The 26,980-nt window shown below is 41.0% G+C and overlaps 1 protein-coding gene across 5 annotated transcripts in view; it reads left to right on the top strand.

Annotated features, from left to right (window-relative positions):
• Positions 1–26,980, top strand: part of SMOC1 (SPARC related modular calcium binding 1) — a 144,565-nt gene that overhangs the window by 66,936 nt on the left and 50,649 nt on the right. For 4 of the 5 annotated variants that reach the window (XM_068399284.1, XM_068399283.1, XM_068399281.1 and 1 more), the window contains exon 6: positions 26,588–26,677. In XM_068399284.1, coding sequence (XP_068255385.1) covers positions 26,588–26,677 — 90 coding nt within the window. The remainder of the gene's footprint in view (positions 1–26,587; positions 26,678–26,980) is intronic. The other variant, XM_068399282.1, reaches the window with a different exon arrangement.

The raw sequence follows: 26,980 nt of genomic DNA, 5'->3' as shown, positions 1-26,980 counted from the left end.
GCCTGGCTTCCTTGAAGCAAGGTGGTCGCTGGAGGTTTGACTTCTCTGAAGACTGGTGGCTAGCCAGTGTGCATATAACCATCCATTCTATCTGAGTGTTTAGACTCTTTCTGCAAAGATTGCCCTTTGCAAGAAGACAAAAAGGGCAGGATGAGGAGGGGGTCCAGCAGGAACTGGGTCAGTGATCACCTTTCTGTTGTAGAGGCACATCTTGGAAACTTCTGACATCACTTTGGGTGACTGCCATCTGACTCGGGAGCTTTTGGACTTCTCCTGCTGCACAGCAGACTCCTCTTTCCATCCCTGGATGAGGGTCTCTGTGTCAAAGAGCATTATCTGGCACAGAGTGGGTGCTTTCAGGAGGAAAAGGAATAGCTAAGACTCTCAAAAGTGATTGCTTTTGTTCCATTTCTACAGGAATGTAAAATATGGAGCTAATAAACTTTGTGTGATGCTGGTGCCTTTCAAGTCTTCAGGGCAAAACAGTTTTTTGGATGGAGGCTGCTTTGCATTAGAAACATAGTGCAGATGGGTAAGCTTAAGCTGTTGGGTAATAAATGAAGACTTTACTAGCATATTAGCTCTCCTTTAGAGGAGACAAATTAATGTTGGAAGGAGAAAAAGGCTAGTTATCAATAATAATACTCTTTCTCTGAATGTTTTGGCCTCTTCTCCATCCTGTTTAGGCCTAATTTCTGAGAGTCAATAGGTATGGTGGGATCACCAGAAGATGTGAGGTAACATGAAGTTCCACTCGCAGGCTCTTTCACTACTGATCAAAAGAAAATGAAATGGCTTTATGGTCACGTAGCTTGGTATGTAGTTCCAGAAGTGGCTCTGTGGAGCTTTCTGCAAAGAACAGGCAAGAGTGCTGGCAAGAAATTCTTTTTATTTTTAAATACCATACTCTGGTTGCCCATGTTTACATTGCTGCTGTTGCTGTATGATGCAATGCCAGTTACTCATACAATTTGCCCTGTAAGGTAATTGAAATCAAATTAAATTGGCACCAAACTTAAAACTTTAAAATAGGACGTGTTGTGTCTGAGAAGCGCTCTGTTGCTGGAAGGCAGAGCAGACCTGGGGAGACGGAGGCATGTTCGTATGAGGTGGAATGGAAACCCAAGTTCTCCAGGACATGCTTGGTGTGTGGACTTTTCAGCTCAGACACTTACCACTGTTCTTTCTATGCTGAATTCATCCTGCAAGTTTCCAGGACCTTTGTCAGGGAATGCAGTTCTTCTTGGGTGGGATTAGGATATCCAGAACCTGTCGATTTCTGTTGCTGTCTGTTCCTTATTCTGGCTTGTTCCTTGTACAATCCTTTCTCTTAAGGAGCTTCTTGTACTAATTTACTCCAGTTGCTGCTTAGTTTGAAAGGCCTGAGAGACTTGGAAGATGCATGCTGTCCCCTAGAGGGCTGGATCTCCCCCCTCTCTTCCACTGGGAGGTTGTTAATGTTTTAAGAAGCAGTGAAAGGCATCCTTGGAGCCAACATGACTGGATTTCTTCCTGCCTAAAGAATGCAGAATGTTCCTTTCCAGCCAAAGGGAAATTGTGTCACACATTTGAAACAAAACAAGCAAACACAAAACAAAACAAAACTTTATTTTCTTTATGTGAGGAATGCTGGGGCTCTAGGATCTCAAAGCTACAGATTTGGCATATTGCAGCCATGAGTAGTGTCTTTCGCAGTCACCAAGCAGGTTTTAAAAACTAGGCTGATCAGGAGAGAGAGAGGGATGTAAAAAGAAACCATGTCATTGCTTATCTCCGTGAAGTCACTTAGTCTTCCTTCTTAAAACTGGAAACTGAGTAAATTAGAAGTGGAGAGATTGGAAATGAGTGAAGAGGGGAAAAAAAAAAAACTAAGTTGGGATACTGGTTCATTAGTGGTTGTTGACTGTTCTGAACACTGTGTAAGAGGTGTTGATACCACTTTTAAATCAACTGAATGAAGGAAATTGGAAAGGAAGCTTGGTTCTATAATTTAGGATTAAAAGATAGTGCAAGTATAGGGTAAATATGGGCTGGATAAACTGTCAGTGTTAGTCATGAAGTCTTGAGTGGTATGAACTCCCTTTTTCTTTCATGAAGTCTCTTGTAGTGCATAAAGTTTCAGGCCTGTTCTGACTTGCTTTGTTTCCCTATTGCAAAAGCTGGCAATAGCATCTGCAATTCCCTGAACCTGGGGCAGGCACAGTGATGTGGGTGAAATGTACGATCTCATGGCCCCACAGAAGGCAAAGCCTGGGTTGAGCTCGTTTTACACTTACTTGCATGTAAACGTGACTCTTGTATGGAGTTGTGAAAAGCTTTGCACAGTGAGTTTGCAACCTACAAGAAAGCACTGAACCAATTTGAAGAACCTAAGATGAACAACTTAAAATTCCTGTCAATTAAACATCTAGAATTGGGTTCCTTTTTGTGGGTTTAACTGTGAGAAATGGGCTTAAAGGAAGGCTTTGTTGCAGGGAAATTCTCTGCTGCAATTGTGGGCAAGTTGGCCCATCCTGTGGCTCTCTTCCTGCTGGTTTCCAAGAGTCTTACCTCTAGAAAATGTTAATGGCCTAGTTGTGCAGCCAGTAGACTGAGCAATTTGAATCAGTAATGAGCCATTAGTCTGAGTCAGTAATTAGACTGAGCAGTAAAGGGTGAACGCTCTCCTCAGGCAAACCCAAGTGGAGGATGGCTTGTGCTGATGTAAATAAATGGAACCATTTGTACATGGAGACCTGGAAGCTTTGTCTGCTTTGTCTGCTTTGTCTGCTGGTGGTAAGAAGTCAGGTGCAACTGGCACTAACTCAGCTGCTGTCTGCTCGCAGGGAAGGGAGCACGCTGCCTCCACAGTGGTTAGTACGTCTCAGAACAAACTCATGCAATTTGCCCTGTAAGGTAATTGAAATCAAATTAAATTGGCACCAAACTTAAAACTTTAAAATAGGACGTGTTGTGTCTGAGAAGCGCTCTGTTGCTGGAAGGCAGAACAGACCTGGGGAGATGGAGGCATGTTCGTATGAGGTGGAATGGAAACCCAAGTTCTCCAGGACATGCTTGGTGTGTGGACTTTTCAGCTTAGACATTTACCACTGTCAAGATTCTTGACAGAATCATCAAGTTGAAATGTGAACAAAACCTGAGACTGGGACTTTGGTCTTTACCTTCTCCAGTTCTTTCTGGATTCAACCAGGTACTGATCAAATCTGAAACAGAGCTGTGCTACTACACAAACCAAGCTTCAAGTGCCCAATTATTCCTGCCTCTTCAACCTTATAAATACTGGGAAAATGCTCTGTGATATCTTTAGCAGCTTGTGGAGGATACAGGAAAGATAGAGAAATATTGTATGGCCTTCATCAGTGTTAAAGAAAATTGGCAGAGTCCAGGTCTCTAGGTTTGCTGGTTTTATTAACAACTCAGAGTTGGACCACCACCGTAGTGAATGGTACCTGACTCAAATTCACTATCGGTTTATATAGAAACTAATAATCAATTACATCATAAACATTTCATAAGCTTCTGTTAATAATCCACTAACTATTTCAATTCCTCTTTCTTCCTTCATCAAGAGTCCACAAAAGTCCATTCTTTTCCATTGTTTAGCTGATCTTTATGTTCTGGTTCCGCTCCGACTCCGGTTGACACCCCGTCCTCGATGTCCTTGCTGTGATCGGCGTCCTTAATGTTCTTGCCGTGATCAGCGTCCCGTCCTGATCCAGGTTGATCAGAGTCCAGTTCCCACCGCCAGTGTCTCCTAAACATTCAACCTTAAAAACAACTGAAGTTATGTTTAAAACCTTATCTATACTAATTTTTATTTCTAAGTGTCCTATATTTCTTTTAAGGTAAAGAAAAGGTTAACCATACATCCCCTTTACTAAAATCATCAGAAGGTAATACTTCTAGGCCTACTCCTGCTTAGCTACTCATTAAGCTTTGATTGATGATTTGTTCAGTCCTAGGTCAGGATTACACAAGGAGCTTTGAGAACAATATTCATGGATTGTGAAAGCCCACCTGTGTTTATTCAGATAGGCTTATATTAATTATTCTATTCTTCATTCTATTTCACCCTTATTGATCCTTGTCTGCCTAACTCATAAGAACTATCTATAACAATTCCCTCCTTTTGTTTTTTATTGCATCCCTGCAATTATTTGTATCTCCATGATGATTCTATTTTTGAAGCAAAGGAAGAAAAACATCTCACACAGCACTGTCCCAACACTAGTACAATCACAAGGACAATAATTATAAGCGAGGCAATTACAATCAGCTTCTTTATCCATAAGGCCAAGTCTGGGAACCAAGATGTGAGCCAAGAGAGTGTTTCAGTAAATTCCCATGAGGTGTCGTCCCTTTCTACCTTTTGCATCACAGAACTCACTTCACAAATTTTGTGCACATCTGTGAGCAGTTCTCCAGATATGTCTGTGTACGTACAGCAACTGATACTTAAAACTGTACACACTCCTCCTCGTGAGGTTAATGTCACATCTAGAGTCATTCTGGTTTGAATTGTAATTTTTAGAGAGTTTTGTAATTTCTTTTTGCAATGTCAGAAATCCACGCATTGAGGCATTGGCTAATTTTTCTATCATCTCCCCAGTTATATTTGTTATCGTTTTTTCCAAATTGATAAATAATTCCTCTGGGCTCAATCTTTGGATAGCTAGATGTAAAAATGAGTTCCCCAGTCTTTGTCTTAATTGCTATAACAAAGCCTGCAGATCGCCAAGAACAATTATTATAAAGCACACTAGAGGCATTGGTATTGGAATCTTGGTAACGAATAGCAAATCTTACACAAGGTGAAACAGCAACATTTACAGATGGAAAAAAAAGAACAAACTAAAATATTTCATCTTTCCTCGGGTTCCTTGCAGACATGAGAATGACGGATCCAGGTTTCTTTCCCTGCAACTTTGACAGCATAAAAAAGAAGTTAAAAGTACAACATAGGGTCCTTCCCATTTTGGTTCAAATCTATTTTTCCTCTTAAAGTTTTTTATCAATACTTTGTTTCCTGGTTGAATATTATGTACTTGTATCTCAGGAGGTCCACCTCGATACCAATAGGCATGCTTTTGCATTTCAAAGAAAGAATTTTGTAAGTATAGTATATATTGTGTCACTCATTCATCTCCATCCAATAAACTTTTTTTTTTTTTCTGGCAAATAAGTGCCTGGAACAGCCAAAACTCGCCCAAACAATATTTCTGCTGGTGATAACCCAACACGTTGTCTGGGTGTGTTCCGAATGTCCCATAGAACCAAATTCAAAGCCTCAGGTCATTTCAATCCTATTGTTTTACACGCTTTAACAATCTTTTCCTTTATGGTCCTGTTCATTCTCTCTACCTGTCCAGAGGATTCAGGGTGATAGGGTGTATGTAAGTTCCCTGTGACTCCTAAAGCATTATAAACTTGGAACAGAATCGCTGCTGAAAAATGAGCTCCTCTATCCGAATCAATTACTTTAGGAACTCCATATCGGGGTATTAACTCTTTCAACAGCGCTTTCACTACAGTTTTTGAATCATTCTTTCTTGCTGGGAAGGCTTCTACCCCTCCTGATAATTGATCTACAATCACTAACAAGTATGAATACCCCATTGCCTTTGGCATTTCAGCATAATCACTTTGTAATCCTTGAAAAGGAAACACCGTGGGCGGTCTTTTACCTTGAGGTGGCTGAATCCTAGTGGTAGCATACTGTCGGCAAAGTTTACAGCTTTCAGTAATCCTTTTCACTGCGGAGTAGACTCCGGGTGCAGCCCACAGCCGTTGAATTCTTTGTGCAAGTCCCTCAGGTCCCCCATGGCATTCTTCATGAAACCACCGAACAACAGGTAGTAAATACCTTTTCGGGAGTAGGGGCTTGTTGCCAGTGTCCATTGTCCATCCCGTTGTTCCGCTCCAAGTCGTCTCCAAAATTTCATTTCTTCCTCTGGAAGAGCCTCATACATCTCCTCTGCACTTGGAAGTCTGTCAGGTTTTTCTGCTGCACACAGAACTGCCATAATAAGATGAATTTGTTTGGCTGCAGCTTTCGCAGCCTGATCAGCCAAGCGATTTCCTCGCGACAGTGCATCTTGGTGGTTTGTGTGAGCTTTTATATAACTGTATAGCTTCTAAAAGTTCACGTACCTCCTTCCCGGGTGCAATGGTTTTTCCAGCTGAAGTCAAAAATCCTCTTTCTTTCCACAGGGTACCCGTAGCATGACAAACTCCAAAAGCATATTTAGAGTCTGTGTAAATGTTAGCTTTTAACCCTCTTGTCAACCTTGCAGCCTCAGTAAGCGCTATGATTTCCGTGCCTTGTGCCCTCTCAGCACTAGGAAGAGGGTTAGCTTTTAACACAGTTTTTTCTGTTGTTACTGCAAAGCCAGTATACCTTTTTCCTTCTTCGTAAAAAGACGAGCCGTCTGTCAAAAGGTTGATGTCTGGGTCACTCAGGGGTTGGTCTTGAAGATCATTGTGTGGTTTACTGGATACTGCTAATACCTGGGTACAGTCAGGTTGATCTTTTTCCCCTTCAGTCGGCAAAGATATTGAAGTGGCTGGATTCAAAGTATTGCACCCCCGAAGTGTGATGTTGTCAGCCAAAAGCAAAACCAGTTCATATCTATGTGCCCGTTGCGGTGAAAGTGATTTTTCTGCATATTGTTTCAATAATATTTCAACTTCATGGGGTACGCATACAATTAGGGGATGTCCCAGCACTATTGATCTACATTTTTTTCTACCATTTCTGCTGCCGCAGCTACTGATTTTATACAAAATGGTGTTCCTTGTGTAACTGGATCTAATTGAGCAGAAAAATATGTTACTGGTCTTTCATGTGGTCCTAAAGTTTGGACTAAAATTCCTCTAGCATTTCCCTTTTGCTCATCACAATATAATTTGAAAGGTTTTCTATAATCTGGTAAACCTGAAGCTGGTGCTTGCATTAAGGCACCTTTCAGAGTTGTAAAAGCTTTTTGCCTCTCCGGACCCCATTTGATGGACTGCAATTTTGATGGAGATGCTCGGTGACCTTTTACAACCAATTTATTACACAAATACCGAGTGTCTGTAACACAATCCTTCCTTGAACGACATACTAACAATAATTCATCTACATATTGTATCAATTCAGACTTATATGGAAAAAACAGATCAGCCAAATTCCCTTTCAAAATTTGGGAGAATATAGTTGGTGAACTTGTAAATCCCTGGGGTAACTGAGTCCAGGTTAATTGTTTCCCTTGCCAAGTGAAGGCAAATATGTGCTGGCTTTCCTCAGCCACAGGTATGCTAAAGAAAGCTCCAGTCAAATCCAATACAGTGTAAAATTTTCCCCAAATAGGTATTTGAGTAACAATCAAATTTGGATCAGGTACTACTGGATGGGGAACAATGACAAATATAAATCTATATTCTGGATCCCCATCTTTGTAACTTTGACATTCTTTTAAAATCCCCTTTTCCAAAAATGATTTTATTTGTTTTCCAATACTTGGGATAGCTTCTGCCACAATTGGGTATTGCCTAATAGACGGGGGAGTCCCTCCTTTTGTTTTAATCACTACAGGTTCTGCAGATTTTAACAGTCCAATATCATCTCCGGAGAGACTCCATAATTTTTAAGGTACATTCTTTAACTCTTTTGGGATTTTAAGCTCACCTTCTTGAATTTCTATAGTTTGCATTCCCATTATGATCAGTCAAATTCCTTAGGGAGTTAAATATATGCATGTTTTCAATTCCTGTAATAAATCTCTCCCAAATAGTGAAATAGGAGAAGTTGGCGAAATAACAAATCAACCTCATATCAAACGATCATCAAAAACAATAGGAAGGGGAAGAGAAAGCGGCAACTTCTCTTCACCCAAAATTCCAGTAACCTTTACAAATTCATCAGATAACTGTGACACATGAAAATTTAACAATGATAAAGTTGCACCAGTATCTATTAAGAACTTAACAGGAATGTCATTTACCTTAGCTGTGATAAGTCCCTCGTTATCTACCTTAATCCCAGAATCCCAATCCATAAATTTCTCAGCGAGAATGTGGACGTCCCGGTCTTTCCGCTCCGTCTCTCCCACCGTTGTTGGATGATGGTATCAGAGGACAATACCGAACAGTATGCCCTAAATTATGATAGTAAAAGCATTCAAGATCATTAGTTCGAGAGGGAACGAATCTTTGTCTTCCTCGGTCCCCCTCCTCACGACCTCCACGGCCTCGTGAAAAACCTCTTCCCCTGCCGTGTTGGTAATTCTGAGTAGTTGCGGTGCCGAAAGGTTGATCTCTCTCTCTCTCTCTCTCTCTCTCTCTCTCTCCTTTCTCTCTTTTCTTTGATCTTGTTTCTTTTGCTCTTCACTTCTCCTATCATATACAAAGGTGGCAATACTAAGAATCTTTGTAAGGCTTTCGCCTTGACACCCTGGCATATGTTTCTTGAAATATTTATTAATATCAGGTGCAGATTGATCCACAAATACACTGATTGCAAGGGGTTCCTGAAAATTGTCCCTTGTCATTCCTCCATATTTCAGGAGGGTAGCTTTTAACCGAGTCCAGTAATCACTGGGATGTTCATCAGGTTTTTGTCTACATTCCATTACCTTTGTCCAATTAGTAATTTTTTTTTTTCGCCAGCTTGCCGAACAGCCTCCACCAGTTGCTGTAAGGCATCTCGTTGGAGTCTGGCACCATCCTCAGTGGCCAAATTCCTCATGAGGGTCTTTACATCATTCCAATTTGGAGAATAATCAGTAAAATTGCCAGATAGCATCTCAGCACATTTTTCAGCATCCTCTCTGATGCGTGGCATTTTGATTGCCAGTTTACTAAATCTCCTTATTTCCAAGGTTCATGTCTCACAACAGGTTGGACTGGTGGAACCTCTGGCGGAGCTCCAGGTCCAGCTCTAGGGTTTGGGATGTATTCCAACCTTATGGGATACATGCCAAATCCCTTGACAATTAAAGGATTCGATTTCTCCAGCACGGGCGCTGAAGGAATGGAAGGTTTCACTTGTTTAGGCTCTTTTTTTTTTTTTTGCCTTTCTTTGCATTTGCCCTATAGTACCAAATATACCAAAAATCAAGATCTTGACTCCCTTCATCCTCAAGGATTACCCTTAAAAATCTCAATTTATGCGCATCAAAGGTCCCTTTAAAGGGTCAGATGTCTCTAGGTCCTCCACCTCGGACCCTAGTTAAAAATGGCCATTCTTCTTGACACAGCAAATAAATCTCTTTTTCCCACATGTCCCGGTCAACGGGATTCTATTCCAATATTCCAACACCTCAGCAAGGGGCGTCCCCCTTTCAATGCTGGGTCCAATTCCCATTTTACCTTTTCCTTAATTTCCCGGGTTACCTTTGCTTCAAAAAATTCCTCAGCAATTTTAAACACACAGGCTCCTAGTGTCTGAGTATACCCGCTCCCAAGACCACCAGGTGAATTCACCCTTGTTGCCGGCAATTAGGCGTTGGAGACGGGAATGCTCAGAGAATCGGAGCAGTGTCCTAGAGTCCCATCTGGGGTGCCAAATTCTGTTAAAGAAAATTGGCAGAGTCCGGGTCTCTAGGTTTGCTGGTTTTATTAACAACTCAGAGTTGGACCACCACCGCAGTGAATGGTACCTGACTCAAATTCACTATCGGTTTATATAGAAACTAATAATCAATTACATCATAAACATTTCATAAGCTTCTGTTAATAATCCACTAACTATTTCAATTCCTCTTTCTTCCTTCATCAAGAGTCCACAAAAGTCCATTCTTTTCCATTGTTTAGCTGATCTTTATGTTCTGGTTCCGCTCCGACTCCGGTTGACACCCCGTCCTCGATGTCCTTGCTGTGATCGGCGTCCTTAATGTTCTTGCCGTGATCAGCGTCCCGTCCTGATCCAGGTTGATCAGAGTCCAGTTCCCACCGCCAGTGTCTCCTAAACATTCAACCTTAAAAACAACTGAAGTTATGTTTAAAACCTTATCTATACTAATTTTTATTTCTAAGTGTCCTATATTTCTTTTAAGGTAAAGAAAAGGTTAACCATACATCCCCTTTACTAAAATCATCAGAAGGTAATACTTCTAGGCCTACTCCTGCTTAGCTACTCATTAAGCTTTGATTGATGATTTGTTCAGTCCTAGGTCAGGATTACACAAGGAGCTTTGAGAACAATATTCATGGATTGTGAAAGCCCACCTGTGTTTATTCAGATAGGCTTATATTAATTATTCTATTCTTCATTCTATTTCACCCTTATTGATCCTTGTCTGCCTAACTCATAAGAACTATCTATAACAATCAGTAAGGTGAAAGAAATACAAGTTTACTGGGGCAGTATGAAGTCAAGTGATGGTTCTAGCTGGTGGACACCACCTTAGGATTAATTTCTTGCAGAACAGTAGCAGGTACTAAGTCTGCAGTGCTACCCAAACATTCTTCTGGATAGCTTATGTTATGTATTTATTTTTAAATAAATAATTTTCTAGTTTGTAAGTCTGGATGAAGGAGAATTTTCATGCAAAAATTGCTTTCTGAACTGTTTAACTTTGTCATGTAATATTCCTAGACCAGGACTGACATGTTTCTGTCAGATCTTTTCTGGGTAAAATATACATGCGTACACAAAGTGTGCACATACAATTTGATGCTTTTGGACAGAGCTGTGTGTGTAGTGTAGCTATGTGGAAAGTTAGACTGTGCTATGCATACATAGTAAGTCTGCTTCCTGAAAGCAGCAGATTTGCTGTGCATGTGCTACGTGAATGCTCCAAGTCCTCTGGATGTGCAAAAGCTTGATTTGTCCTGCCACGCACTGATGGTGACAGTTTCTCAGTCTACCCTGATAAAATTTAACAGGGGGCAGGCCATCATCTCTGGGAGAAACATGAAGGTGTGCTGCTTTTCATGAAACTGGGATAAAAACTCAGGTGACTGAGAAGTAACTGGGAGAGATTCGTGCAACAAAAACACTGTCCTGCAAAGGCCTGAGTGGGCTGTGAGTAAAAAAAATTCTGTAGACAGAATTTGTAGCACATAAGATTTTGGTTAGCTCATATTTATATTTCCAAGCAAACTTAGCAATGGAATTGAAGCTTGCTTCTCTATTATAAAAATAATACTTTAATCAGTAGGTTTAATCTGTCCGGTTCCTATGGCTATCCCTATACTGCACATAATGTACAAAATTGTTTATTAAATTCCAGTTAAATGTAATTGTAGAAAGTAAGTGAATTTCACAGGTATGACAGATTGTAGTTTGCCAATATTACAGATTTTATAGAATAGATAGACCCCAGCTTTTAACTGGGGATTTTGAACAATTTTTGTGAGAACAGAGGAATGTAACCTTACAATACTGTGTATACTGGATCACTTTTCTAGAGTACAGCAGTTTTCTAAGAAACACTTAGATATATCTCATAAATCAAACAGGTTTTTGAAATATTAAGGTCTAGAAGAAAAATTCAATCTCAAATTTGCTACGTAAACAGTAGAATTAAAAAATATCGTTTTGGGTCCCCACATCATTGACTTGTCTGAAATTGTTTAGTTTTCATCAAGACATGTTTTTGTGGGCCTCAGAACATATGTATCAAATTTGAGGCTGAAGAAAGTTTCATTGGCAAGTTTAAGCAGAAGGCAAATTCTGTTTTAAAGTATATTTTGTTTGATATAATGCAAGAATTCTGCTTTCATCTATAAAGCAACAGTTCTAATCGGTAGGTTAGTCTATATAATATGACTTAATAAAATTGTAGTTTACAAGTGTTATTATAGCAATCTACAGACTACTCATGTCTGTAATGTCTTAAGGACAGCTGTAAAGGTTTTTAAATGATTAAGTCATAGTATTGAGCAGCCTGGTGAGTATCTAATAAGCAGACTAACAATTGATTAAGCAACATCTGTTAAGGTATTATTAACTGTTTATGTGCTATACACAGATTTCTGGTGTCTGACCAATTACAGCTTGCAGAGAAATGGAATAGTTCTGAGGTATGTGGGTTGTTTTTGTCATTTAAATACTTTGTAGCTATGTGGCCTCAACACCTTTTCTTTTTAAAAGAGTTGTTAACAAAATTCTTCCCATGCTCTTTTAGTGTCTGGATCAGCATGCCAAGATGTTATACTATTACGCTATGTATTTTTCTAGATCCTTTAAACAGCATCATTATAACTTTGAAATTAATAGTCCCAGACTTCCTGTCTTCTGTAGCTGTTTCTTAAAAAGTAAACCTGAGGAAAAATTGGAGAAATTACTGGGTTTGCAGATAAGTGAAGCTAGAAGTTGTTTTCTTGTACCAGCCTAACATGACCCTATTTTGTTTTGAGTATTCTCATCCTGCAGAAGAATCTAGACATCTGAACGTTAGTCTTGTTTTCTTTCAACTCAATGTAATGCACCAGGAAATGTATTTTGTCGTGGGTGCAGGGGTTCAGTTGAGTGACTGGAAGTACTTTCCTTTCAACTCCTTTACCCCATGAACTCTGTCAAGGTTTCTTTATAAGAGAGATGAACTATGAAATTGTGATGGGAAAGCTTGAATGCATGCAGAGCGTATGTGCTTGTAAATAAGTTAGGGGGAAGCTGGAGAGGCAACCACTACGTTTGTTCAAGTTCCTGAGATGGCACCTATGGGAATTAAAGCTGCTTTAGACAGATCTAGCTGGAATAAGAGCTTCCCTCCATGCGCTCATTTGGGCTTTTGTTTTATGTTGACATCAAGGGAGATGTATTGCAAAATGCTTTGATAAAGGCTAGGGATGGGAGAATTCTTCCTGACAGACTGAATTTCTCTGGGCTGTGTCCATGTCTTTTATTACATGTCACTGTGCTCAGCTTGGTGCTCAGACTCTGGTGGGACCTTTAGGTGCTGCCGCAAAGCAATTCTCAAGTGTAAGGACTTGACAGGTTTCATCTTGACTGTTAAGCTGCTCATAAATATGCCTTTTAATGATAATGGTTCTTAAGATTAGTTGTCTTGGACTTGTTTTGAATAGTCAATCTGTAGATGTCTGTCAGTCCGTAACTTTGATGAATGACCCTCCTCTTAAAATAAAAATATTTTAATTTTGAGAATGTGGTATCACTTGTACCCTGTGTACATTTTTGAGACGTGCTTTGTCCTGTACATGCAGATTTCCTTCTGAAGCATGTTAGATCCTTTGGAGGTCCTTCCAGCATTACTGTTACCCTGCCTATCTGCCTCCCTCCATTCTTCTCCATTCCTTCCCTCATATAGAAAAACTGTTCCTTCAGTTTCATAATCAAATACAAAAACTCCTTTAGACTAAATTCAGATCTTGGGGTGAACTAGTTGGGGCAATATAGTTAGAGAGCAGAGTTGTGCTTACTCACTAAAGCTCTGAACCTCTACTCTTAATGATGCTGGGGGGGAAAAAACCTGCAGAAACAAACGGTGAAAAAAGTATACCTAGGTTTTTTCCCTTTTCTCTCATTTGCGCACACGCAATACAGACGTAGCAGCGAGGTATCCATTCTCTTTGCCTGCAAGGAAATGAAAAGGCGTATTGTAAGCCCAAGACTAGTCTGGTTGTCAGCCAGGAATTAGTCCTCTAAATGAGAAGGGGAGAGGGGCTGGTGAGAGAAGAGGCTGGGCAGGCAGAAGGGGGAGCTGAAGGGGAAAGTACACTTTGAGATAGGTTCAATGCACATGGCTAGAGATGGAAGGGGTCTTGTTCTTCCTCAGCACGCAGGTGTTGGGAGAAAGGAAGGGAGCTTGTGTTCTTATACACAGGCATGTGTCTAGGGGAGCAGGGTCAAAAATTTAGACTATTTACTTAATCCCTTGGAACGGCTTTTTTCTCTTCTGTTTTCTTTTTGTGTTCAACAGACTGCTTTACAGGGGACACGTGTGGTAATTAACACATGCAGCTGTAGGGCTTCAGCCATATGTCTGAATTTCAAATGGCCATTGATCTGGGAAACGTGCTGCCGTCTCCACCCCCCACTTATAGTCTGTATTCCTTGAAGATGTGGGGGAATTTATAGAGTCTTTACCTTGAAGAGACCAGAGCTGGAAGGAGAGTAGTGAAAGGGGAATGTGTGTGATATTGGGGAGAGAAGGAAGAGAGACTGTGAGCTTCCAATCACACCCTTCATGCCCCTTGCCCAAGGCCACCATATATTTCAGGTAGCTTCTGAAACATTCCCAAAGCTAGGGATCTGAGCATTACTCATATGAAGCCTGCATAACAATCATTAATTTTTTTCCTTGTTCAGCAAAGCAGTCTAAGATCAGAATCACGATGTCCTTGCAAGCTTTTCAGATGTGCTCTGCTTTCCATAGCTGCAGGTATCTGGCCTCTTACACAGCCTAAAAGTGGCAAGGTGGAGTTGATTGTGGACTGTGAGCAGCCTTTTGAGAGAGGTAGTCAAGGAAGTGTATGTGTTGAGGGGGCGGGGACAAGGACAGAGAATATTTCACATCGAAGCAGAGGCTTCTGAAAGAAGACATGATAATATCACAGAATCACAGAATGTTAGGGATTGGAAGGGACCTCAAAAGATCATCTAGTCCAATCCCCCTGCCGGAGCAGGATTGCCTAGACCATATCACACAGGAACGCGTCCAGGCGGGTTTTGAATGTCTCCAGAGAAGGAGACTCCACAACCTCTCTGGGCAGCCTGTTCCAGTGTCGGTTACCCTCACTGTAAAGAAGTTTTTCCTCATATTTATGTGGAACCTCCTGTGTTCCAGCTTGCACCCATTGCCCCTTGTCCTGTCAAGGGATGTCAGTGAGAAGAGCCTGGCTCCATCCTCATGACACTTGCCCTTTACATATTTATAAACATTAATGAGGTCACCCCTCAGTCTCCTCTTCTCTAAGCTAAAGAGACCCAGCTCCCTCAGCCTCTCCTCATAAGGGAGAAGTTCCACTCCCTTAATCATCTTTGTGGCTCTGCGCTGGACTCTCTCTAGCAGTTCCCTGTCCTTCTTGAACTGAGGGGCCCAGAACTGGACACAATATTCCAGATGCAGCCTCACCAGGGCAGAGTAGAGGGGGAGGAGAACCTCTCTCGACCTGCTAACCACGCCCCTTCTAATCCACCCCAGGATGCCATTGGCCTTCTTGGCCACAAGGGCACATTGCTGGCTCATGGTCATCCTGCTGTCCACTAGGACCCCCAGGTCCCTTTCCCCTACGCTGGTCTCCAACAGGTCTGTCCCCAACTTGTACTGGTACATGGGGTTGTTCTTGCCCAGATGCAGGACTCTACACTTGCCCTTGTTATATTTCATTAAATTTCTCCCCGCCCAACTCTCCAGCCTGTCCAGGTCGCTCTGAATGGCTGTGCAGCCTTCCGCTGTGTCAGCCACTCCTCCCAGTTTGGTGTCATCAGCGAACCTGCTGACAGTGCACTCTATTCCCTCATCGAAGTCATTAATGAATATATTGAATAGAACTGGTCCCAGTACCAAACCTTGAGGGACTCCGCTAGACACAGGCCTCCAACTGGCCTCTGTCCCATTGACCACCACTCTCTGGCTTCTTTCCTTCAGCCAGTTCACAATCCACCTCACTACCCAATCATCCAGACCACACTTCCTCAGTTTAGCTGCGAGGATGCTGTGGGAGACCGTGTCAAACGCTTTACTGAAATCAAGATAGACCACATCCACAGCTTTACCATCATCTATCCACTGGGTTATGTCCTCATAAAAGGCTATCAGGTTGGTTAAGCATGACTTAAGAATGACTTTTCCTGGAGGAAAGCGAATGTCACTCCAGTCTTCAAAAAGGGCAAGAAGGAGGACCTGGGTAACTATAGACCAGTCAGCCTCACCTCTATCCCTGGAAAGGTGATGGAACAACTTGTCCTTGGTGCTGTCTCTAGGCACATCAAGGATAGAGGGGGATCATTAGGGGCAGTCAACATGGTTTCACCAAGGGGAAGTCATGCTTAACCAACTTGATAGCCTTTATGAGGACATAATATTGTAGGTAGAAACAAAGCAGAGAGGCTAAACTAAACAATCCTTTGGTGGTTGTTGCTTTTGCCAGTTGTGATCAGGCAGCCGTTGACAGTGCTATAGAGCTTTCTGCAAACTTCTCTCCAAGTTTGTGGCAATGTCAAGTGCTAAAAATCTTACAATGAGATATAGTGTCTTAAGTGAAATATTTCTTTGTGTGGAAACTTTTTTGCTCCCTGTTTTATTTCAAACGTTACTCAAGGCAGTGAGCCAAATGGAAGATGGTTCAAAATTAAGATACTGTGGTTTAAAATCCTGCAGTATCTATCATACTTCTAGTGCTTCCAAGTAGGAAGCTATAAAAAAAAGTAAGCCTCTCTTCCTCTGCTTCCCCTCCTTCACTCTATTTTTAAACTTTCTCAATGCTGGCTATCGCTGATTCCTCGATCTCATCACTCACTCCACAGTGTAAGTAACACTGATATTTTGGAGGTGTTTCTGCCCTGGAAAAAAACCCCCAACGAACATTCCTAATGGCGTGTACTCCAACTCTTGCTGAAGGGGGACTGTGATTCACCCAGCCCTTATAATATTGCTGCTCTGTTTTCCTGTGTTCTGCCTGTCCTCTCCACTTTCCCTGGGAGGCTTAGTGCCAGGACTGTCTGGAGCAGCCATGTACTGTACTGACTCTTCTGACTCACCTCCCTTTTTTTTCCCTTTGTTACTATGGACAGTGCTCCTGCTTGGGACAAGATGGCCTAACATCCCTTCTATGGATTGACATGACCCTTTCCAAATAATTTGATTGTAGCCTATATTGATATGCACTTGGGATACAACTTTTCTTACACAGATGCAGGGCCTAATTATTTTCTATTCACTGTTTATTACAACTGTTTTATTTCATTTCAATTGTTTATCTCCCTGGAGAATAAGGTTATTCCTGTTCTTCCTCCCCTCTTCATTACCTTGATCCTTTTCTCTAGAGAAAAAGTGCTGGATTTACAGCCATATAATTGCTAGGTTGCATTTACCACAGCAAGGCTTTTCTATGCCAGTTGACCTGTGAAGGTGTCTGCTGGTCAAAATGAGCCTTGGAAGACTCAGTTTTGAAACTGAGTGTCATCCCCGCAGCCTACTGCCATTGTCCATTAGGAGATACGTCATGATTCTTCAGCAAGAATCAGGTAGTCATGATTTTTGGTAACAAGTAGTTTTTGATGCTATGTGTTATGACCAGTCCCAAAAGCCATCCAGTCCCCTTGGTTCTTTTAGCTATCCCTTCATTTCTTCTTGGATGTGTGTATCAGTAGGGGGATGACATTAGACTTTTGAAGGACAGCTAAGTATGCAGCTGAATGAAAAATATTCCTTACTTCCGTAGGGATCCTCTTTCTGCAGCCTGTATGAGTACTTTAGGTTTGAAGGTATTATGATAGCCTTTCCATGTTGTTGTCGTAGCTGAGCTTTTTACCACACTGAAATTGCTGCTGGTACGTAAGGAAAATAACCGTGCTCAGTGGTGGTCACAGGTTCTCATCTTTAGCAGTGCAGAACATATTGCTAGAAGCTGTGAAGCATGAGTCTGCTACAACAGGTAGGCTGTGATCCTGTCTGAAAATTTACCAGATGACTGAAGCAGAGCCTGGAAATTGAGCTGGGCCTCTGAGCTTTGCTTCACTTCTCATTCCTCAAGAAGTACTCGAACTAGCATTTTTTAACCATGTTCGCGTGGTTGGTGAGGATGTGCTCGCAGCTTGTGTGCTGCAAAATGCTATGTTCTGAAATTATCTGCTGTGAAATAAACAGGTTTACCTGTAAATATGTGGCATTTACATGTAGCGTTTCTTGGCAATCTGTACAGTGGGGCCAATAGACTCGAGGCCAAAGAGGGATTTTAGTGTTGTCCCTGCTGCTGCTTAGCTGATTTCATGAGGTCTATGAAAATACAAAGGAGGATGAATTCTGACACTGTGGGATTGGGAATATGTTCATTTTTCAATATAAAAGTATTGCATAGTTTATACAGTCATTAAGAACTGTATTATTTGATTATTATCTCAGCAGGGTGGCAAGAACAGCAGCAGGATAGAAAAGATGCAGCAATACCAGGGAAATACTGCCTTCTTCCAAAGAATTATGACACTTTGCCTATGAGGGAAGGGAGGAGCTCGACTCAAAGGGAGAAATGGTCAAATCTGATACAGTGGAAATGGTAGATTAACAAAATTATATATGACTTGCATTTTAGCAGCTCCCTCAAGAGCCTTTGAATGGATGATAAGCAAGTTCATTTAAGTTTTTTTTCCCTGTTTTCCCCCTTCCCCTGGCAATTTGAGCCAGGGGAGTGAATTGAAGGTTTTGACTTAAATCAAGACAATTAAAACCATTGCAAAGCTGGTTGCCATTCTCTTTGGGGCAGGGACGTAACTGAAGGAGTTAAGGCTTGGTTCTGTAGGCCAGGGCTGATGACAGCAGGGTATATTTCTGTGTTGTATGACACCACAAGATTTCTGTTTAGCTTCACAAATGAAACTGCTGCGGGGAGTATTGGGGGAGGGTGGGAATAACAAGTCTTTGAAGGTGGTGAGGGGACAATGCCTTCACAGCTTGAGAGTGATTCCATATTGATCAAAATAAAGCTTTTTGTGCAATTCTAAACTACCCTGACCTTTATTACCTGCTTCTGCTTTTTAGCAGATAAGGTTCAAATCTGGCCTTGAGCATTTATTTTCCCATTACTTCCAAATCTTTGAAGAGACCTGTTTTGCCTTTTGGGTAGGAATTTGACTGTGGAGTCTGAAAATTGTAAAACTGCATAAGGTGAACCTATGCACAATGACAGGTCTTCTCCATCCAGGCCTCCTTGCATTTGACCTTAGGAATACTCTATTAACCAAACTGAAACCTGATCATCTGCTTCTCTGCCCATCACTTATGGACAAATTGCTTTGATAGAAAAGAAGATCTCTGTGTTGGACTTTGGCCCAAAATTGAACTGAAAATTCTAGTTAAGTGTGAAGCAGCAGGATTGTGTGCAGGTTCCTTGTTCTGAATTACTTCTGTGTTCAGGCTACATGGGAGATACTGCTGCTTCTTGTCCAAAACTCCAAGCCTGCAAAATTGGTTGACTGTGGTTTACTGTTCACAATTTGGAGAGAAACTGGCTGAAAACCAAGAAATCTTATTTCACAGGTTTCAAGGTTTCAAACCCCTCGTTTGTTACTTGCTAGAACAAAAGAGAGATCACATAAACTTGTGGCTCCCTGCTGTCCTCCCAAATTAGTTGATAGCACTATAGTTGGGATCTTAGCTTGAGAAAGGGGAGAGCAAAGGGTGGGTCTCAAGTTTGAATTAGGTGAGTGCTCTAAATGCTGGCTTTAATTATTTTAAGGTTCTTGCTTTGTCTTCTGCTTGGAAGCATGCCCATATACCTGAGGAGAAATAGTATTTGGAATGCTACATTTTTATGAGCAGGTTAAAACAACAACTTTTCACAAGTACCGAAGCAAACTTACATCACTAGAAAGTTCACAACCAGCTCAGCTTAATTCTCTGAGCCTTCATGGCTGCTGCTTGTGCCTAGAATAACATGCATGTCTCTGTGTTGGCACCAAAATCCATAAGAGTTTTGCTATCAAAGTGGTAAAGCATAATGGCTTAGTTTTCAGCTGCACTGTCCTCCATACAGCAGTACTAGGAAGATTTTTTTTTTTTTTTTTTCTCCCCAGAAAGGTTTGCATAACTTACAGAAGTAAGTCAGGTATTTAAGTGGTAATTACCATAGGGCTTGGTTCAACCTGAAAAGTTCAAATCTGAATTTGGATCTGAACTTTCTTGGAGGCAAGGGGTGTGTTTGGACATTGTGTTGGTTTGACATTTTATAGTGCAATCTCTGAAATGCAGGTCCAGAGGTGGACTGTATCTTCCTAAGTATAAGACATTCAGGGCCACTTGTTTTCTTTAAACTGACTCCTGTTAAATGATACATAATTGAAATAATATAAAATTGTATCTCATTTTGGGGAAGGTGTCTACAGCATTGTGTCTGAAGGATAATATCTTGCTGTGCCTTTATTTTTCAAAGGAGCTGTTTGAAAGCTGCAAAGAATGAGAAGTTAGAGGGCAGGTTTGTTTTGGCTAATTACTGTAGAAGTACCTTGAGAACTTAAGCAGTAAATAAGGACTTTGGATTTTAGAGAGATCCTATCTGAATCTTGGGAGTCAACAGTTTTAAAGCCACTGAATCCCAGAGACTAGATCATTGCTATTAATACAGAGTGCTACTTCAGACCCCTTTTGACACGTTTGCTTTTGAAGGACCAGGCCCAGGAAGAGGGAGCTCTTTGTTTGTGGTCAGAATAAACTCATTGTACACCCAGACAATTAACTCTTCAATCGACTTGCCAGCCTCTGTAAAGCACTCCAGTCCCCTCTCTGTCTGTCTATCTCCAGTTCTATTCAGGCACTTAAGCACACCAATGTTTTTTGTTTATTATTCTGAAAAAGTCCTTCGCAAGAATAGTCGGAGCAGATCAACATTATCCTCCCAGCATTTATCTCCGCTTGGCAGTGAATGTGTCAATCAGGAATCAAAAAGCCAAACAGAGGAGGCTTTGAATTGTGTCACAGGGGTCAGAGTTACTTCCAGCTGTCTGTGCGTGGGATAGGCTTTCTCGCAGAGTGAAGAAAGAATTGTGCTGCCATACAAATGCACTGACTACATTGGACCACAAAGTCCTTGGGGCTTGAGTGGCTTTTTTCATGTTGATGCACCTGCAAGGGAGATGTGAGGAGGAAGCGGGGGGAACTAATGCCTTCCAGAAGGCGCAGGGGAAGGCTCCTCGTCCTATCTGGGTGATGCCTGGAATGCAGTGTTGAAGTAAACACTGCCTGCGTCTGTACGACATACAGAATAGTTGATGTAGGAAGAGAAAAATCACTGCAGTGACAGTGCAAGTCAACCTTTGCAGTTAAGAACTCCTTAAGTCACACTGAGCCCTTTCACGTTCAGTACTTAGGCACATTTTCACCTTTTTAAGCAAAACTTTTCCATATTTTGGTCCGTGTCCAAGTGTTTGTGGGTTGTTATATCCAAAGGGAGCACATGATTGCTGTTTCTTAAAATGAAGGTAATAAAGAGTGAGAACCTGCTTTTGCTGATTTGGTTTAAAAAGTTGGGTTTTTTTCTTAACAGCTGTGCGATCTCCATGCATAGAAGTGATCTTGAAGGTCTTTTCCAACCTAAATGATTCGATGGAAAGGAGTGTGAAAACCTGGCAGGGAAGTCTGTCTGCACTGGTGCATTTCCATTTCAACTGCTTTGGCAAGAAAATATCTTGATTTGGCTGGATAGTAAGAATTTCACATTTTTCTGGCATGATTGCTAACTTTCTGCATTTATATTGGCAATATATGTCTCTGCATAGAAGTTGCATAGACTATTAAATTAATTATGACTTGCTGAAACTGTTTCACTTGATGTAAGGAAAGATTGTGATTAAGGCAACAATCTGCTCTACCCCTACGATACTGGAAGGGACATGTATTTTTGTGTAAGACCCCATGCAGTGCAAACACAGGTTTTGTTGTCTTTTTTTAAATTCTTAAAATAATACCCCCAAGCCTGGGGGTAATACATAGAAATGTCAAAGTTGTGAAATTGCGTCTTCAAGATTCAGGAACTGCACAGATACAGGGAGCTTGAGTTGACCTGGCAGGTCTTTGTTGCATCTGACTAGAGTTACTAAAGCTACAGAAAGGTGTATGTATGACTTAAGACCCTCAGAAGTGCTCAAGCCTAGGAAAGCTTTTCTCCCTGTTGGTTTGACAGACTCTCTAAAGGTGGGCTTTGCTACATCGAGCAGGACATGCTAAGGATTCATTCATTGTCCTGGCTATCTGTGCTCTAAGTTGCCTATTTAGCTTCAGCTAAATAGTAATGGCTCACCCAAACCTGATGATGTTAAGTGAAGGAACCACTTAGAATCATAGAATCATGACCACTTGACACTGGAAGAGGGATGCCTCCTCCCAAGGCAAAGCTATGCACTTAAAATTGTCATCTTATTCTATCAGGCTGATTCAGAGTCTGGGAACCGTTCATGTTTTAAGCTGTAGACTTACAAAAAAGATCAGATTTTGTACAAGGCCTGGGTGGTTGACCCCATAAACACTAGCACTCTTCAGAATGGTAGAAATGCTTCCAGAGTGTCTCATGGATTCCAGTGAGAACACAGAAGTGATGTACCAAAGGTTGAGGTTGCGTAGGAAGAGTATAGATCTTGGTCTGTTAATGTGGTAGTGCAAGTATACAGATGACTCTTGCATTGGGTATATTTTCCTGGGTAGGAGATGTGATATGGGAGGTTAATTCTATCACCTAACTTTTCCCCTTTCTCCAGCTTCCATTAGGTGGCTTGAGGCAAGAACAGTGATTCACAGCAGCAGGTAGTTACTTCACATTTTTCCATAGTAATTTATGCTTTTTATATGTCAGGGAGTTTACTTTTCTCCTGACATAACTCGAGTTGCTCATGGCCTCAGTGCCTGTTGTTCAGAGTAAAAAAAAAATCACGTTAACAGTCATCTTTCACATAAAGTGAATCTCCTTGTCCTTCAATCCCAGTGTACACTGCAGTCATTCGAGATGTGGATGCTTGCTAGATATTCTGCAAGGATAAGGCTAAGGGAGGGGAGTCCTAGTGGGAGCATAAAGAGTTCTTGCCCACCACTAGCAGTAGACCTGGACACTCAAGTAATTGTCCTTGTTCTGAGTTATTGTCAGACTAATGCAGCAAAAACTGTTCTTAGGCTTATGAGCCTCTGACAATAGTAGTGCAAGTGGGCTTCTGGCTTATAGCCATGGTATCTTAATGTGAAAACGGCTTAGGGAGAGTTATTTGGACCTGCCTGTTTCTCTCTTACCAGTTATAAGATAAAAATACCATTTTTAAGTTGACACCAATTGAGCCAGAAAAATCAGTTCAACTTTTGCAAGCATACCCTAGGAAAAGGAGGCTTACGGGAAAGGAGTTTTATGGCTTTGAAATGATGTCCCATCAGGAGGTATTCTGTTGAGTGATGCTGCCTGTATTCAGTCATTGTCTTGGAGAAAGTAAGTGGGTATTCATGCTCGGTTGTAAAACATGGAAGAGAAGCATGCTGATGCACTCTTCAGCAAGGCTCTGAGAATATTCTGCAACCAAGGGAAATTATCTTTGATGGTTCTGAAGTACGTAAGTTCTTGATCTGGAAGCATTGCCATCTAGAGGAATTAGGAAGCACTTACTTGACCTCTTTGATCTCTCTGTTTGTGACATGCTCTGCATGAGGAACTATTGCAGTTACACGCCTTTTTTGAAAGTAGGGAATTTAATAGCTTTTTGAAGAAAGGAATAGGTTGTACCTGATGAACGTACTTCCTTACCTTTGGCTCCAAAGTAACAGTATCCTGTACATCTCGTCTAAACCGTAGGAGACACCAGGTCTCTGAAATAGCTTGTTTTTTCTGTTCTATGTTAAAATGCTTCTTTAAGGAACACAAAATGTTTGTTCAAAAATTTTCAGGTATGTAAAATAGAACTTATTCCTTGTTTACCAGGAACAAACAGTGGAACACATGTTCAGTGTGATGAACAGTGTATTGAGTGAGAGGAAAAATCAAATGAGATGAGACAAGTATTAGGGTTGCTCTTCTATCCAAACAGAACAGCAGTGAAACTTTTTGCCATAAGCTAATTTGAAACACTGAGACATCCGGAGAATCCTCCAGTTTAAGAAATAGATTTGGTAGTTTCAGAGTAAGAGGCTGGCAGCTGGGAAGTGAGCATGGTGTTTTTAATAAAGTGCGATTTTTGTCTTTTATGTGACTATTTCATGAGCTTGAAAAAAATAATCAGAAATATCCCTGGCTTTTGATTTTTGAAATATGGTGAATGTAATTACAGGGCTCTTGTCTATTGCATTTTTTTCTTGTATGTGTGATGAAAGAGCTGTACTTGCTCGAACAACAGGGGAGTAATTATACTTCCCTCTATTTGCAAAACCCTTAATATCATACTGGGTGCTGCTGCAATGTGGACTTAGTGACAATTCGTCCGTAGTAACCCAGTGAGGAAATGATGTGTAGTTCACAGCCATTTTATTGAGATTATCTTAAACAAACCTCTCAATTCAAAGCTTAAGTTGGTATTTTTGACTATTATTTGCTGCATTTATTCTGTCACTATTTAATACTTTCCAGTAGCTTAATGGCTAACTTTATACAAAAGCTGCTACAAAATTATCTTTTTTTTAAAGAAGAATGTGTTTCCCAAATTGTAATTGCTACTGTTTCTGTTCTTCACACACACACGAGCCTAAAACAAACCCACTGAACCTGAAGCATCCTGAGCTGCCAAAGTTCACGTAATGATTTGGATAAAGTACTGTGGCTCGGATCCACTTCTAATTTTTCTCCATTGTTGGCTTCTGGGTTGCTGCTTTAAATCTGAAAAGCAGTTCTGTAATTACTCAGTGCAGAAGCATTCATGAGAACAATAGGAATAAACTTATTATACTGCTAATTTTTTTTTATGCCAGGTCTCTTCCTATTTTATATAACTTCAGAATTATGCACCTTTCCAGTTGTTCTATGAGTATCTTTTGCAGTTTTGGGTTGGTTTCTCAATCTGTAAAGCCAATCATGCTGATTACATACTGCTTACTGCTTCATTACGGTGTGAAGTGTCATCCTAAATAAATAACAAGCCATAGCTGTGGTTTCTGGTATCTTGCAGAAGCAGAGAAGCCTATTCTGATAATAAAAGTGAAGATCAACTATTTACTTTTATCCAAAGATTTCTTTAAAGGGCAAAATCTTTCTTCTTGTAAATTAAGCAAAATTGGGGGATTTTCCCAAGAAATCAGTTACTCAAACTTATAAAGAAAAATACTGCTTATCCATGTTACTGGTAATAGCCAGTAACAGGAGAATTCAGAACAAGACTTGACTGAGGAGTGGTAAGTATTTTTTCTTTCCGATGTTTTTTTGCTATGCTTGCAGTTAAGCATAGAACTCAATACAATGATGAAGAGGGAAAATGACAACAGGGTCTCTCTTTCTCATTTCTGTCAACCTCCTTTACTTCAGTGGATCTATGAGGTTGAAATGGAATTACCAGCACATTTTTGCTTTCTGTGAATTAGACTGCTTTCCGCGGAAATGCATAAAATTAATGATCTGTGGAAAAGGTGTTCAGGCTTTTGCTCACTTTATAAAACTGCAAATACAGGTATGGGTGGAAAAATAGTCTACAAGCTTCTTTTTTCCATCTCTGCCCTTCCTTTCCCCTTCCAATGGTCTCTTACTTTTGTAATTGGAACTAATATAAGGGAAGGCTGAGGGCAGTTATTGCTACCTCTAGGAGGGGCTGTCCCATGCACCTTTCCTCCAAATGTTGCCTGCCCTGTGCATCTGATAGTCATGGAAGTGGTGGTAAGCCTGTGTTTTCTGGCATGGACTCCTCTCTCCAACTGACTTTTGCTGTGTAACTTCACGTTTTAGGTTACTGCCCACTTTGCTGATGCCTAGTGTCATCTTTGCCCATAACATATGCAAAAAAATAGTTGTTACAACTTGTAAGATTTAAAAGTCATCATATTCCAAAAAGGAAAAAAAAAAAAGGCAATTCTAGGCTAATCTCATCTTAGTTTACATCCCAACAATATTCTATTTTCTAATCTTGCAGTGTAACAGAAGATTTTCCTCTAGTTTGTTCCAGCTTAGCTTGCCCACAGTCAAAAGTTCTACCTCACTTAATACTATGCCACTGTTCTAGTGCTGTGTAAAGATGCTCCAAGCTGAGGCTTGAAATCCAGATCCCTCTGAGTGCTGAGGAAATTAGACTCAGCCTGAATCCAAGCTGGACCTGTAGATATGATGGATAAGCCAGACAGAGTGTAAATGGAGCACTTTTCCCTGTGGTTCATCTCTAAATATTGAAATTTATATTTCCTGAGGAATCTTTTTTGGTTGAAACTTTTAATTCTGAAAGATTTGGGGTCAGAAGGCATGGAGCACTCTTGCACATGAAAAACCTAATATAAGAGAAGTTCTTTTTCCACGATTTTGCAATTAGAAAATATTGCCACAGCGTTGCAATTAGAGAACACCTTGATGCAGACATTGAAAGAAAAAAGATTTGCTATTGACCATCCCTTTCTAACAGCCCTGCAGTGAATGCTGTGCCAGGTTCTGCACAGGTAAGTTTCAGAAGAAGAGTTTTTCTTTTGAACAAAAAGAATAAGGAGAAAGACATAGTGGGACAGCAATCTCTAGACCTCTGCTGTCTCAGGAAATGACCTGTGTGGGATATAGAGCCCTGAAACTAGAAAGGCGATTGCCTGGTCAGTGCAACAAGGGGAGACTACCAGGTGATGCACACCAATGGTTTGGGGAGGGAGGGGGGGAAGCTTCTTTTAAGTCTAAGGATAGTGCTTGTTGCATGCTTGCTATGTAAAATGTCATTGCTGTTAGTGTAAATTGGTTTTGTTCTGTCTGTCTTCTCTCTCTTCTGGACTTGGCCGGGCCATGTACAAATCCCAATCATTCAACAGTGCTGGAGAGTAGATAGTATTTACCTCAATAATGGTAGTTTCTTTTCGATTTTTTTTAACACTCAATTCAGATGACGGTTCGAAGCCAACGCCTACCATGGAAACCCAGCCTATTTTCGATGGAGAAGGTAAGAGCATCTCTTAAAATAACAATAAAAAAAAAATCTACTTCCCTCTCCTTTTTCCCTAGGATTTATGGCTCAAATGCTTTCTTTATCCTGCAAAGCAGAAAAGCCTGTGAGTCTCATAAGTTATCCAAATTTCACAGTGCCCTTGGGACCTCAGGCATTTTCCCTAATCCTTTTTCATCCTCCCCTCTTCCCTGGAATCCAACAATAACACCAGTTGACCAGATTCCTGGGATAACCTTGGGGGAAAAGGTGTCATGGCAAAAAAAAATGTACATCAAGTCAGAAATGGCAATTTCCTTT

Source organism: Nyctibius grandis, chromosome 4 (assembly GCF_013368605.1).
Source record: "Nyctibius grandis isolate bNycGra1 chromosome 4, bNycGra1.pri, whole genome shotgun sequence".
Classification (NCBI taxonomy): Eukaryota; Metazoa; Chordata; class Aves; order Nyctibiiformes; family Nyctibiidae; genus Nyctibius; species Nyctibius grandis.
Note: the sequence above shows the minus strand (reverse complement) of the source record. Positions and strands in the feature narration are given on the sequence as shown.